The sequence below is a fragment of the Protopterus annectens genome, chromosome 1.part2, assembly GCF_019279795.1.
Source record: "Protopterus annectens isolate FY-2018-M chromosome 1.part2, PAN1.0, whole genome shotgun sequence".
Classification (NCBI taxonomy): domain Eukaryota; kingdom Metazoa; phylum Chordata; order Ceratodontiformes; family Protopteridae; genus Protopterus; species Protopterus annectens.
Window position 1 is genome coordinate 446684806 of NC_056727.1, and position 15414 is coordinate 446700219.

General features: G+C 42.2%; 1 protein-coding gene across 1 annotated transcript in view; it reads right to left on the minus strand.

Annotated features, from left to right (window-relative positions):
* DZANK1 (double zinc ribbon and ankyrin repeat domains 1) overlaps positions 1-15414 on the minus strand; it is a 1792612-nt gene that overhangs the window by 487863 nt on the left and 1289335 nt on the right. Inside the window, exon 16 of the mRNA XM_044056983.1 lies at positions 5422-5518. Within this exon, the coding sequence (XP_043912918.1) occupies positions 5422-5518 (97 nt within the window). The remainder of the gene's footprint in view (positions 1-5421; positions 5519-15414) is intronic.

The window sequence follows — 15414 nt, forward strand, 5'->3', positions numbered from 1 at the left end:
TCAATTTGAGGGTGTGGAGAGAGGGGTGTAGCGAGCCCGACATGTGGGTCAGTAGATCTGGAACTGGGTCCAGGGTCCAAGGATCATCCAGGAGAAGAGGCTCGAGGAAGGGAAACCAGACCTGACGAGGCCAGTAAGGAGCAATGACGATCAACTTGCTTCCCAGTCGGTTGGCTTTCTGTATCACTTTGGGGATTAGAGGAAAGGGAGGGAAAGCATAGAGAAGTCCCGTGGGCCAAGCATGTACCAGAGTGTCACTGGGTGCTTCCCCCGGAGGGGGAATTAGGGAAAAATAGTTGCTGCATTTGGCATTGATTGGACTGGCAAAAAGGTCGCAGCAAGGTTGTCCCCATTTTAGGAAAATCTGTTCCACTATTTCCCATTTCAGAGACCACTCGTGGGTTAGCAGGATTGCCCGGCTCGGCTTGTCGGCTATCACGTTGGTTGTCCCCGGAATGTTCGTTGCCATCAGAAAGCGCTGGGAAGAGATCGCCCATTCCCAAACTCGCATGGCTTCTCGACAGAGTGGGTAAGATCTGGTACCGCCCTGTTTGTTGATATACCATACAACCGACATGTTGTCCTATTGTATCACAATCGTCCCTGGAGGAAGAAGATCCTGAAGTGCTTGCAACACCAGAAGCACCGCTCTCATTTCCAGAATGTATGCAAATGAGCCTCGTGTTCTTGCCATGTGTCGCGGACCGTCCTGCCCAGATAATGCCCCCTCCCACCCGACCTGAGGCGCATCCATGGTCACAGTGGCAACGGGTTGGGCAGGCACAAATGGAGCTCCCGTGAACAAATTGTTGTGGGCTATCACAAATGAAGGTCCTTTTTGAATGATTCTGTCAGCAGAATAGAGTGATTCAGAGGTAGGTATTGGAATGACCACTGGGAGAATAGGAGACATTGAAGGATTCTCACATGCAACCTGGCTAGAGGTATTAACAGAATGGTTGAGGCCATCGTTCCAAGAAGTTGAAGAATCTACTTTGCTTTGACCTTCCGAAGTGGGAGAAGTTGCTGAACTTGTGTGATGAGGTTTTGTGCTCTTTCGGCGGGAAGACAAACTGTCATATCCACTGTGTCTACCTCTGCGCCTATAAAAATCACAGATTGCGAGGGCAGTAATGCAGATTTTTCCCAATTTATGGAGATCCCTAGTTGAGCACAAAGCTGGATGGTAATGTCCCTGTTTTGGAGAAGTAGATGCCTGGTTTGGGTGGTCAGGAGCCAGTCGTCCAAATACGGAAACTCCTGGAATCCCTGATGTCTCAGGTGAGCTGTCACTACTGCCATGCATTTGGTGAACACCCTGGGGTCTGTGGTGAGACCAAAGGGTAGAGCACGAAACTGATAATGGCTGGCTCCCAGCCAGAAGTGCAGATACCTCCTTGACACTTTGTCCATTTCTATATGGTAGTAGGCATCTTGGAGATCTAGAGAGCACATCCAATAGTCTTTCCCTAACAAAGGGAGTATCGACTGCAGTGTTACCATCCGAAACTTGTCCTTTTTACGGATTCATTTAATCTGCTGAGGTCCAATATTGGCCTCTAGTCTTTGGTTCGTTTTGGGACTAAAAAGAACCTGGAGTAAGTTCCGGATCCTATCTTGTCTGATGGCACGGGCTGTACGACTCTTTTCGAGAGCAACTTGTTGATCTCCACAGTTGCTTGATCTCTGAGATTGGGTGGAACATCTGGGATCTTCCTGGGAACAAACGGAGGAAGGGAAAAGGGTATGATATATCCTCTGGTAATGACTCTTTGTACCCACTTGTCTTGGGTTAAATTTAGCCAGGCTTCTGGATACAAAGAGATGCAACCCCCGACTGGTCCCAGAGAAATGCAGTCAGGACCCACATCAGGAGTGCTGATAAGGCCGCCCGCGAAATGAATCGCGGCCTTGCTGGTATTGCGGACTGCCCCTGCCTCTAGGGCAATGTCTACCATTCCCTCCTCCTCTGCCTCTGAAGGAGGATTCACTCTGTGTGTCTGGAAAGGCCCTCTGGGACTTTTTGAACCACATCTTACTTCCCCCCTTTGTCGTTTGGGGTATGGTCGAGAGGGGATGGTAAAATGGAAATTTTCCTTCCTGTTGAGTGTATCTTTCACCTTGGAACCAAACAAGGAGGAACCATCAAATGGGGCGTTGGTGAAGGTGGACTTGAATGGCTCCGCAAAATCACACAAGTGCATCCAGGAGTGGAGCCTAAGGGCAACTCCTGAATCTGCTGCTCTGCTCGCTCCATCAGCCGCATGAGATATGAGCCACATGGAGGAGAGAACTATGGAATTTAGTGTGGATAACAGAGCAGATATCCTATCCGGGACACCCTCAGGACAAGTACCCTGTATAGAATCTCCTAACTCCTTGAGGAGATCCCTCTGCAACCTCGTGAAATGTGTAAGATAGTTCAGGGACTGAAGTGTAAAGGCCGCTGAACTAAAAACACACTTCCCAAATCTGTTCATCTGTCGAGACCACTTGTTTGGTGGATGTACAGAGGAAGAAGTCTCCGCCAACTCCTCCTTCGTGGCTGCCGCCACCACCATGGCATCTACGGGAATGCCCTTAGCCGAGAATTCTTTTCCAGGAGGGGCAGACAGGAACTTATTTGATCTTCTAGGTACTGGCTTAATGGCATCGGGAGTATCCCACACCTTCCGACTAACCAGATCCATTAGTTCGTCGAAAGGTGGAGGCACCCAAGAGGCAGAGGGTTGAGACCCGAAAGACTTCAGGTACACTGACTCCTCATCAGAAGGTTTGACAGTGGGCCAGTTGCACCTCTGTTTAAGAATCTCTAGAATGTCCACAAAGGAGACATCATCAGAGGACGACTTAGGGGATCCCTCAGACTCATCGAGGTCAGTGTCTGATGTCAGAGACTCATCCTGGGAGTCAATATGCTTCCTCTTGCATACTCTCTTCCATGGGGGCTCCTCAAAAGGACCTTCTGGGGATGCCCCGGAAGAGTGGGGGCCACCAGCCAGTGGCTCCTGAGGCTATGGGTCTCTGCTGTCTCCGGAGAGAGTAGGGACTGAGACCGAAGTGGGAGCCCTGGGGGGAAGAGTGCTTGGACCACTGGCAGGGGCTGTAGATTGTGACAGCATTCTCCTCATCACCTCAAAAGCAGATCTCTCTGGCTCTGAAGACCGTCCCCACTTTGAAGAGACAAAGGACGGTGTCGGAGCCAGAGACGACAGCTCTGAGAAAGATGCAGGGTCCGAGCTCACCCTGGCGGACGCACTGAGAGGAAGGCTTGGAACCGACAAAGATGTATTCAAAACCTCCCCCTCGGCGCCGACAGAAGAGGTCCGGTCCCTGGACATGACGGATGGAGCCGAACGTGTCGGAGCCAAACTCGGCTCCAATGCAACAGCAAGGGGAGCCGGAACCGAGGGTTCCTCCATTGGTAACCAGCACTCCTGCTCCGAAAACCCCACATGGCTCGGAGGAGGAATCATGGATGGAGATAAGACTGGTTCAAGTGGCTCTGTAAGGTTGGGGATCTAGACCTAGCAGGCACTGGAGATTTGACCATCACAGAGACCGGTCAGGACTCTACAGACCTGCTCCGAGAAGCAGAGTCAACTATTAGTAAGGATTTAGCAGTCATCACTGAAGTATCTGTGATGGACTCCAAAACCATAATGCTCTCCTTCGGCTCTGAAGACTGAGGAGTTGAGGAGGCAGATTTTATTAATTTGGCAGGCGGCTCAGAAACAGTAGCCGGTGCCGGAGAAGGCCTTTTTGCACCTTTAGATTTTGAGTCAGCTCTTGACTTAGATGAGGAAGCCAAAGAACCAGACAAAGCTTCCTCATAGGTTGGCTTCAAAAGACCCCTGAGTATCAGTTTGTTCTTTCTCTCCTGCAACACTCTAGGAGAGAAAGCATGACAAAACAAACATAATTCTTGTAAATGGATGGCTCCCAAACAGCAGACACAGCTACTGTGGCCATCAGTCAAAGACATTTTCTGGGAGCACTTCATGCATTTTTTAAACCCAGAGGGTTTGTGCTCCTTGCTGTCCTTAGACATTGAAACCCACAAGCAATCAAAGGGAAAAAAAAGAAAAGAGAAGAAGATGACTGAGGACTAGGTCCTCTAACTAAAATGGGCCTAGCCCTACAGACGAAAAAACAAACACGAGGGCTAGGCAGACCAAGAAGGCAACATACACACACACAGTTGCTCAAGGGTAGCGATTAACAAGAATAAGAAATTACGACCTTAGTGGATCCCCACTAAAGACCACTAGTCAACAAAAATAGCTTGACAGGAATAATCAATAGGTGCCCCTATTGATTAACAATGGCAAACTCGCCCACTAATACTCTTGACAAGAAAAAAGGCAAGTTCGTCTAACTACTGAATATAGGAGACTACTAAACTTGTCAAACAACCCACAAGGCAATTTAGGTAAATCCTAACTGACTAACAGGAAGAAGCGAAACCGCCAAACTAACGGTTTAGGGAAAGCGCAACTGTGCCTAACTACTGGTACACAGGATACCACTAATAATGTCACACAACAACCACAAGACAATAGAGATAAGTCCTATAATGTATAAATTCAATAATTATGCAAACATACTAAAATAATGAGAATTGAGAGGTGAAACCACCAAACTAGAGGTTTTAGGTAAAGCGCAACTGTGCTTAACTACTGGTACACAGGATACCACTAAAAGGGAAACACAACAACCACAAGACACTAAAGATAAGTCTTATAATGTATATAGATAATAATTATGCAAAGATACTACAATAATGAAAATTTTCAAAAACTTAGCCAGAGCCAAGAGAAGCACATCCGAACTCGTCGACGCAGAAAATGAGATCTGGGGATTGCACTGGTGCACCATGGGATACCTGCTTAGCCACGAGCCAACCAGAAGTCTTCAAGCTTGAAAATCGTCCGAGTCGGAGCCGAGGATTGGCTCCGAACCCATATGTAAAAATGAAGATTTTTGTGAGTGAGATTGGACTACCTAACATCTGCTATTCACCTTCAGTAAGAAATACATTGTTTGTAAGATCTCATTCTTAAATGTTTAAACCAGCAGACCTAGATTTAGTGCCCATAAATAAAGTATGCAATTCCACTTTTCTGATTTATTTAGGAGTCAGAAAATACTTTGAGTAGAACATCTTGTTTTCCTGAACCAACCTAAGCAGTCTTACTTCATCTAGGGGTACTTGTTTGATGAACATCTTAAATGAAGCTTTGCACACATTTTATTTTCACAGAAAAAGCAAATTATAAATCTTGAGAAGGAATGCATACTGATAACATATATCATGCATTAGAAGCAGAAGCAGGTTACAGTATTTATCCCTTTCCCTTCAAATTTCATAGCTGGAAACAATATTTGGATTATTTAACATTCAGATGAACACAAACTTACCCAGACTGTTTTGACTACCGTAGTGGCCTCTTCCTTCTGTTATACTGCTCAGAAAATTGTCTTCAGAAATTTTTAGTGTTTTGCCAACAAGCAAGTCCTAGAAAAAAAAAAAAAAAATATATATATATATATATATATATATATATATATATATATATATATATATATATATATAAGTTATTCATAAACAAATTAAATTAGAGTTACAAATGTTTAATATATTAAAATATTCCTAGGTAAAGGCTTCTGCATTAATGTGATACTTTATTAGACATTCTAGTTTACTGCAGTAACTACCATTAAATCATATAGTGTTTGCATAACATTTTGTAAGTAAAAAGACTGGGAATGAAATATGCATAGAACTAGAATAATGCAGGCTGCAGGGAACAGATTTTTAGCCAAGAACATGGGCAGTGTTTTTTGAACATGAAACTTGTACAACCTAGTAATCAATAAATAAAAGTTACTTACCTTATTGTAAAATCTGCATAGGGAGTGGCATCTTCATTTGCTCTAGGACTAATATTGACAGGGAGTTAGCTAAGTTCATAAAACTTTCTTGACCATGTTAGTCCTTCTCTTTTACCTAAAATCCTCAGCACCAAAGGGCCTCTCTCCAAATTTTGGAAGTCTACATACTGAAGCAATCAGAAGAATAACCCAATCGAGCCAAAAATCCCTGCTCAAAAAAGGACAGTATTCAAAGGACCTTAGGCAGGGTACAGGAAGGCAGGGATGTGATGAAGAGGAACATGCTAATGCAGATCTATTATTATGGAAGTACATCATTTTTGTATCTGCCTCTGGAAGTTTAATTTCTGTTACCTCTATGACAAATTCCCAAGATTAATCTCTTGGGTTGCTTGTCACAAAAGAATACCATGGATTACGGCAGCCCCCAAAAAAGCAGATCTTGGCCTTGAGGTGACATCCAGCTTATAGCATATTGCCTGTGTGGTAACTACAAACGTCATCCACTAAACTGTTTCTGAAGAAGGCTTGAGCGGTGGGTTCATGTGGCCGTAGACCTAGTAGTATGAATTCTAGAAGCTTGAGGTAAATGCTTGCAATATTTTAATAGTAAAATCTAATATATTTGAGACAGCCAAGAAGAAAAGATAACCTTTATAATTTCTGGTCCTTTTTCTTGGGAGAGAAGGCCATCAAGAGCTGGAAATTCTTCCTTATAGTTTTGTTTCTGTATTAATAAAATCTGAGCTGCCTGTTTACATCCATACAATGTAACAAATATTTACCACGATAAGAACGGTTCAGAAAGAAACTTGGAAAACTAACAGACTGATTTTAATTATATTCTGTAGCAACTTTTAGCATGAAAGAGGGTGTGGTATACTATAAAACGTCTTTGCGAAAATGATGAACGGTGCATGAACACAAAAGGTCTGCAGTTCTGAAATCCTTTATACCGAAGTAATAGTTACCACAAATAGACTCTTTCAAGTGAAATACTTGAGAGATCAGTAGAGGTGGCTGGTTCAAAGGATGAGCATGTTATTTTCTACAGAATGAAATAGGGGTCCCATGGAAACTTAAAAGGAGGCCCGAAGAGAAAGGACTCTCTCAAGAAAGTTGGTATACCTTAAGAGAAGCCCAGTCAGATAGAATTAGCTTCCTGGCAAAATTGGAAATGTCTGTCAGATGAACTTATGCTAAGGAAAAACTGAGGCCAGAGTCAAAAAATTTGAACAGATATTCCAGAACACTGGGGACTGGAGCTAAAATTGTGTTTGGTTCTCTTGTTGTTGTTCATGCTGAACAGTGAGCACATACGCTATAATTAGTTTTCCTAATACCAAGTTTCTGGAAAGAAGTCAGGATATGGACCATCCTGGAAGGGTAAGAAGGGCCCTTGCCCATCATAGCAGATGTGACCATGCAGTTAGCTTCAAGAAGTAAAGGTCCTCATGTGGCTGGTTGGACAGGTGAGACTCTTGGCAAGCTTAAGAAGGAAAGGCCTGCCCAAGCAAGGAGGCCAAATCAAAGGGAGCCAAACTTGTTGTAGCCAGAAAGCAGGTATCAGAATGACTTTGGATTTGTTAATTTTAGTTTTTGAGAATAAAGGAAACTGTGAGAAAGGCATAAAGAAGTTCTGGGGGGCCACTTCTGGCAAGTGCATCCCAAGGGTGTCCTCCCAAAGAGGAATAAGGTAAAAATAATTTCTACATTTGAAGATAAACTGGGACTCACAGAAGTCAAAACAAGGTCTCCTCAATTAACAAAATGGGGCCAGCTGTGTGACAACATAAGACAAGGACTAAGTTTCCCTGTGAGAGAGCTAGCTTAATCTCAGATTTGGGTAGCACTGAGAAAATGCTTGGAGGAAAAAGTCCATTACCAAACTCTCACTGCGTCCCAACAAAGGGGGTAAAAGAGAGTCCTTTCTATTTGCCATTTTGGCCAAGTGGATGGTAATATGGATGACAATCATAACATTTTGAATGGAGTCCTGAAATGTGTGCAAGGTGTAAAGGCTGTATCTCATTTCTAGGATATTTATGTGAAGACTGGCCTATTGTGTTGACCAGCTGCTTTGAACTATCTGCTCCAACTAGTTTACCCACCACCACTGAGAAGAGGCATTAGGAGTCACCATTACCTTAGGGATTAGGGTCTGAAATACTCTATCCAAGACAAGTTAGAACTGAGAGCACACCAATGATGATAGTCCTTCCAGTTCTGACTAGAACACTGAGATGGTCTAAAAGCTGACTCCAATGTACTTTAAGAGTCCACTGAAAAACTCTCTTAAGGCTCCCTATTGGAATATCAAGACTCGCAATTCTGAGTCCTGAAATGCCCCCCCACAAAAAAAAAAAAATAAAAAAAATAAAAACACAGGAGAACAGCAAATGTGGAAAACTGCTTTTCTCCACTATTTTTTTTTTGCAGAGGGAACCCTTAATGCAGGGAGCAAGCAACCCCCCACGAACCCCATCCACTTGGCCAAACAGTAGAGTTTCCAGTGGAAGTGAGTATGCATTAGGGTTCAGCTCTGAGCCCACTCCTATTCACACTGGGGATAAACTACACTACTGAACAGATCTGAGGAGACAGATAAACAAAGCTGTTGTATGCATATGATGAGGCACTGTAGGCAGACTATTAACATAAACTTCAGCAAATAATACAGGACTGGAATGTACAGTTGTGTAAGTAAACTTACCATAAAAGTAGATATTTGAATGATCACTGCTGCAGTAGTCCAAGCTATACGAACTAAATCATGCTAAGGATATAACAACTGACCAGCTTCCAAAGCTTTAGGGCACCTTTCACACACCCAATCTTTTAGTGAGTTTGAGCTAAGATGACTAAAAGACAAGTTTGGGTGTGAAACCCTTCACAGCTTTCATGCAAACAGACAGAGAGGGAGATTAAAGCCCTAAAAAGGACAATGCTAGGAAAATAATAATAAATGTCCACACCCTGGCATACAAATATACAAAAATAAAGGAGATAAAGGAGCGAGTGGCTATTGCAGCAATGATCATTCAAACATCTACTGTTATGGTAAGTTTACTTACACAGCTGTACTATGTTCTTCATAAGGATCACTATTGCCGTAGCCTAAGTGATATGAATATCTATAGAATAACTTGACTGGGAGGAGGATGAGGGTCCAGGAACTCTTGGAGAATGGTCCTATCAAAGCCTGTCCTATCCTAGACCTGGAGAAGGGTGTGTGTGTGTGTGTGTGTGTGTGTGTGTGTGTGTGTGTGTGTGTGTGTGCGTGTCAGATAAGGGGAATAGTGAGTGGGTGGGTGCTGCCACTGAGGCAGTGTGAAATTCGAACATCTGCTGTTACAGGTTAAGTATGAGCTACACAACTGTTCTATGTTCATCAGTCACACTACCTCAGTGACATATTGGTAGATTCCCAAAGGTTACCCAAAGGAGGAAGGATAAGGATCCAGATGTCCTTGGAAAATGGTCATTACAAAGCCTGCTATGGAACTTGAGAAAGAATCCAGTTTGTAGTGCTTTGTAAAGGTATGAACAGTGGACCAGGCTGCTTCCTCCAGAATGCTTCTACAGTCCACTTCTTTCCAATATGCCAAAAAGTTAAAGTCAAAGTAAACTTTATTGTCATTTAGAACTACAAACGTGTAGCCTAAATCAAATTTTGTGTATCAGCTCAAATCATCTCAATTCTTGAAATTACAAAGGAAAGTGAAACAACACATACACATAGAGGAATAAACATATCTAACAAAAACAGTACTACTCCCAATACATACAAGAAAGAGCAGAGACATTTATCAGCACTCATATACGAAAAGAATACACTCCCCTGAGTTAAATTAACTACCCTATTTGAAGTAATACAAAACACACTACAGATTAAAATGCCTTAGTTATTTGTTTAATATTGCACTTGAGTGAGTTAAATAATACTGACTATGGCTATAATAAATAAATATTGCACTTGGAATATATGTAAGTATATAATTGCACAACTAATTAAAAATTGACTTATGTGTCCAGACCCCTGGGACTAGTGCCACTGTTCAGAAGATTAATCACTGTAGGGTAGAAACTGTTACTGAATCTTGTAGTCCTGCAGCGGATGCTGCGATATCTCCTGTCCGATGCCAGATGCTTAAACAGTCCATGAGCAGGATGCATGTGGTCCTGTATTATTTCGGTGGCGTTCTGGATGCATCTTGCAGAATAAAGATGTATTGATGGAAGACTAGAATCTGTTACCTTCTCTGCAACTCTCACCACTCTTTGTAGCTCCTTCCTTTCTGTACAATAATATAATAATATAATGGATAAGGGTCTGGTAGAATGTTTCTTAACCTTGATTAGAAAACATTTACCATGGCGGGAGTAACAAAAAAACAATAGCAGAAGACAACCAATGAGCAGTTATTTGCTTAGAGACAGGTTGACCCTTCTTGGCCCTTGAATAGGGAAATAACAGCTTTTCAGACTTCCTGAAGGACTTAATTCTGTCAGTGTAGTACCTGAGCTGACTGTGCACATCCAAGCTATGCAGAATCCTCTCTCCCTTGATTTTAGATTCTAGAAAGAAAACTGGGAGACTGATGACTTGATTCCGGGTAAATTCAGAAACAACATTTAGCAGGAAAATGGATTAGTGCATAAAACAAGAACATCAGCTAAGATCGGTCCACCATAAGAACTTGCAGCTCAGAGACTCACCTTGCAGATGTCAGAGTAGTGGGCAAAACAGCTTTCCAAGTGATGAACTTTAAATCACCCTGAAAGGCAGGTTCAAAAGGAGATAAAGTCAATTTTTCAAGAACAAAGTTAAGATCTCAAGAAAAAGAATTTTGCTTAGGAGGGGCTCTCAGATGAAACATTCCTTTCATAGGCTGCTTGAGCATAAAAAGAGCTAAAAGAGGGGGATCCATGGGCAGACAAAATGAAATGGCTGCAAGATGCACCTTTTTAGATGCATAAGATACGCCATCATTGCATAGCTTACACAAATATTTCAAAACCATGGGGTAGACACCATAATGTACCCTCTGTTGTTGATTGGGTATCACCTAAAAATATTCTTCTATTTGTAAGCATAAGATTTCCTAGCTGCAGTTTTTCCTGCCTCCTTCAATATCTGCTAAACATCATCAAGGAACAAGTGCCAAAAGGTGTCAAGATAGAATCATCTAGATTGTCAGTTGGAATTGCTCTAAGTCACCCCTGGCACTTTGTGAGCAGATGCAGAGTGTGAGGATGCTTGTGGTTATTGTCTTTGGCCAATTCCATTAAAAGGGAGAACCAGCTTTGCCTGGGCCAAAACAGGATGACCACAGTGATCTTTGATAATTCTTTCTGAATCTTCAGAAGTACCTTGGGTATCAAGTGGAATGGGTGGAAATGCATAAAAGAACATTCCCATTCAAAGGAACAAGAATGCATCTTTCATCCAAACATGGTTGCAAGGAAGTCTCAAACTACATTTTTCCAGTTGTCTGTTTTAAAGGTGGTCAGCAGATCTAGTTGAGGTGTTCCACACATCTGAACTAAATCCTGGAAGACCTCTGTCTTGATTTTCCATTCATAAGGGTCTTCTGGGATCTGCTTAGTCTGTCTGCCACTATGTTTTGCTCTGATGGGACATATGAGACCCGAAGCACTGGACAATGCTGTAAGAATAGCTCTCAGGTCAAAATTACCAACTGGCAAAGAAAGCATGACCTTGTACTCCTTGTTTGTTCAGGTACCACGTGACTGTGACCACTAAAAGGGGACTTGGAGATTATAAGTGGTGAATAACCTTTAATGCTTGAATCACTGCTAACATTTCTTTGAAGTTTATGTGCTTTGTAGCATCTGAAGGATCCCATTCCCCTTGCACTTGAAGTCTCCTGGACACTACTCCTCATGTAAAATCTGACAAGTCTGTCTGGACTAGTTGAACTGGGATCTGGAGGGAGAAAGGTAGGCCTGAATTGAAAGATATTTGATCCCTCTGTGATGATATGAGTTTGCACTATCTGTGACAGGGAGAGTAGAGCAGTACATGTGTACATATGCCAGCGCAGCTAGCTGGAGTTTTGTACAGAATTTTTTATTTGACTATCACACTGATTTTTTACAAATGTTTGAGTTAAAATATATTTGTAAAGTTACTTTTGTTAAAAATGCATCAACAGTAGGTCCTCCTGGAAAGAAAGAATGTATGTATGGCTGTATATTAGGTTGTATTGCTGTAACTGATCAAATGTGTATGTTTATAAGAGAACGCTGGAAGGGTAGAAAGTTTAAAATTGTGTTATAGCGTTCAGATGCTGCCACAGATCTTAGCAAAACTGTGTGCGTATTTTACCAGAGTCAGGTGACCAGAGGTGATGTAATCCTCTAACCAGCATCTGGTTTCTTTGGAACCCTCACAGAAGCACTTTAGAATCTGACAGGAAAATTTTCTGGCAGGATATATTTCACACATCCACACAGACAAAGACAGACATCATCTGGCTTTTGCTGTGGTAAGACACTCAGCACACATCAGCTTGCCTTGCTTTAGTAAGTAGTCAGGGAACAGTAATTCTTTAGTCAGTCAGGGGCATTTAGTGAGAATAGTTTAGTATTGTTTTCTGCATCTGTAAGAAATTATCTAACTGTATTATTTTTTATCTCTGTGGTTGAAACTCTGTTGTTTATTGTATTCAGTATTCTCCTGTTTTCTATTTTATTATCATTAAATATTTTAATACATTTCATTGTGGCTGGTCCTTTAGAGAAAACTTTTAACATTGTGAGAATACTTATACTTGTTTTAGTGAAACTGTGGTTGCTTTTGAATGCCTTGCTGCTTTGGTCACACTGTACCATTTGTGTTAGTATTACTTTTACACAGTGTAACTGGGTACCCTTTGCAAGAGCCTTAGGGTAGCTGACTGGTGGCACCATGATTACTTTAGAGTGTGGGCAGAAAGAAGCATAGCTAGTAAATCTGTTCCAGCTTTTCCCAAGTGTGTGTGTGTATGTGTGTGACTCATATATCCAAGTGTGTGTGTCAGCTACTGGGAACAGAGACACAGAGCTCCAAAGTGATCAGTGTGGAGTTTTGTGTGGGTCTGGAGAGAGAAAGAGTCCAGCCCCAGGTCTGGAGCATGCCCATGTGCTCTTAAGGGAAATTGTGCTTGGTGCAGGGAACTACATATGAAAATACTGTGTGACTCCATCTTTGCTCCTAGTGACCGTCCATCACCAGAGTCACTGGTAAGGATTGAATCTCCTCAATTGCTGGACAGGAGTAGGGAGACCCATCACACCCTCCAAACTATAACTCTCATTTCATAAATTCCAGCACTAGTACCTGTAACTCTAACAGATGCAGGTGCTTGTACCAGTATTTTTTAAGCACCATTGAATCTTTCTCATATGGAGTCTGGACAGTGGTATCACAAAAATCATTAGTGTCATGAGGCCTAGAATATTGAAAAAAATCTCTTGCAGATGCAGCATCTTTAACAGTGAAATCCCTGAAAATGTTCTGATAAGTCAAGATTTTGTCTTTTGGTAGAATGGCTATTCTTTTTCCTGTGTCTGTCACATAACCCTGGAAGACAATTCTTTGAGAGGATGTGAGGCAGGACTTTTGTAGGTTCAACTTAAATCCCAGGTGAGCTAGAGCAGACAAGACCTTGTTCAATGACTCTAAATACCTGGAAACAGGCTCAGTAAAAATCAAAAAGTTGTCTAAAAAAAGGAAAACATGGATGCCCTAGGTCCTGCAGTAAGCAACCACTGGAGCCAGGCACTTTGTGAATTATCAAGGCGTAGTAGAGAGACCAAAGGGTAATGCAAAAAATTAATAACGTGAGCCAGACAAAGCAAATCTCAGATATTTCTTGAAGTTGGGAGGAACTGGAATGTGGTGTGAGCATTTTTCAGATCTAAAGTCACCATGAAACAGTGGTCCAGAAGAAGGGGTAGGACTGTCCGCAGGGTGAGCATTTTGTATTTGGGTAGTTTCAGAAAGGTATATGGGTAAGACAAATATTGTATTTGAGTAGTTTCAGAAAGGTATATGGGTAAGACAAATCTAACACTGGCGTGGGTATCAAAACAATTCTGGGATAAAATCCTTTTTTTCTTTTTGAAGTGCAGGGGCTGGTTGTCTGAGTTGGTGGGTGTGGGGGGATTTCCCTGAAGGGAAGAGAATTTTCTGTCCATTGCCAAGAGTACCCTCTCTGAATTATTCACAGTACTAATTTTTCTGAGACTGTTTGTGGTCAGGCTGCTGGACTGAATGAAAGCTTGGGGAAAGGAGAAAGGGGAGGAGGGACAGGAGGAAGGGATGGGATGCCTGAGTATTAGCATAGTCTTTTTTTTTGCACATGATTAATTCTGTTTGATAAAGGAACCCCTTTTATTTGGTTATTATAAGCATTATCCTCCTGCAATTTCCTCTTAGTACTCTGACTCTTTTTAGGCTGGGAATTTTGTTTGTTCTCTCCTTTGAAGATAGATGCCTTTTTATGGGAGAATCTGGGAATATGACATATTCTGGATACTATATGCATCAACTGGCCTCTGTCATCCCTTCGTTCCGGAATCTGGGTAGCGGCAGGACCAAACACCAATTCAGAATTTAAATGAATATTAAGTTCTCATTTTTTAAATCCTCAGAAAAAATTCTGGTTATGTAGCCAAGCATACCTTCTCAATACAACAGAAGTGGTTGTATTTCTAGAAATTGTGTCTGCACCTTCCAAGTCACTTCTCAAAATATGTTTCAACACTTGAGTTACACCAGAAAAAAAATGTCATTCATATAATACTTCTGTTCATAGGTTCATAGATGGGTACTAGTCTATCGGCCCTAGGGCCTATACAAGCCTAGCCATAACGATTCCCTGGCTATTGCTTCCCACATATAATTACTTTCCTGGACCCCTGTCTAGAAGGGCTACTGATGTGATCCCCGGAGTGAATTTCTTATCTCCCATCCAATCGTCAAGGTTCTTCTTGAAGAGGGCCATTGAGGCGCTCTGCCTGACATGTATGGGCAGCCTATTCCAGAGCATGGGGAGTCTCTGGGTCAGGAACCTATCCCTCCAGCATGTTCTGTTCATCATGATGACAAGGTTAAGATCCCTGGAACATGTGGCCCATAGGGATTGGGTTTTCTTTAAGTCTAGCATGTCCAACAACTCTGGGTTTGACATGTCCTTGTATGTTGGGCAGAGATCGCCTCTGAGTAGGTGATATGCGACACAGTATAGCTGGATTTTCTTTAGACGGTCAGCATAAGGCATCTGCTTTAGGCCTGTGATTCCTTTTGTGAGGTAGGGAAATGTTCAGCAGGCAAAGATGCAGCAAATGTATACAAACGGTAAGAACACTATAAAACAAACCTCCATATAAAGCCTACATAATTTAGCAATCTGAAAACTAAATTGCTAGACTAAGCTATTTTTCCTGAGATTCTAACACCTTGCCAATTTTATTCATGAGTGTAAGGTTACACGAAGTCAAGGACCTCTT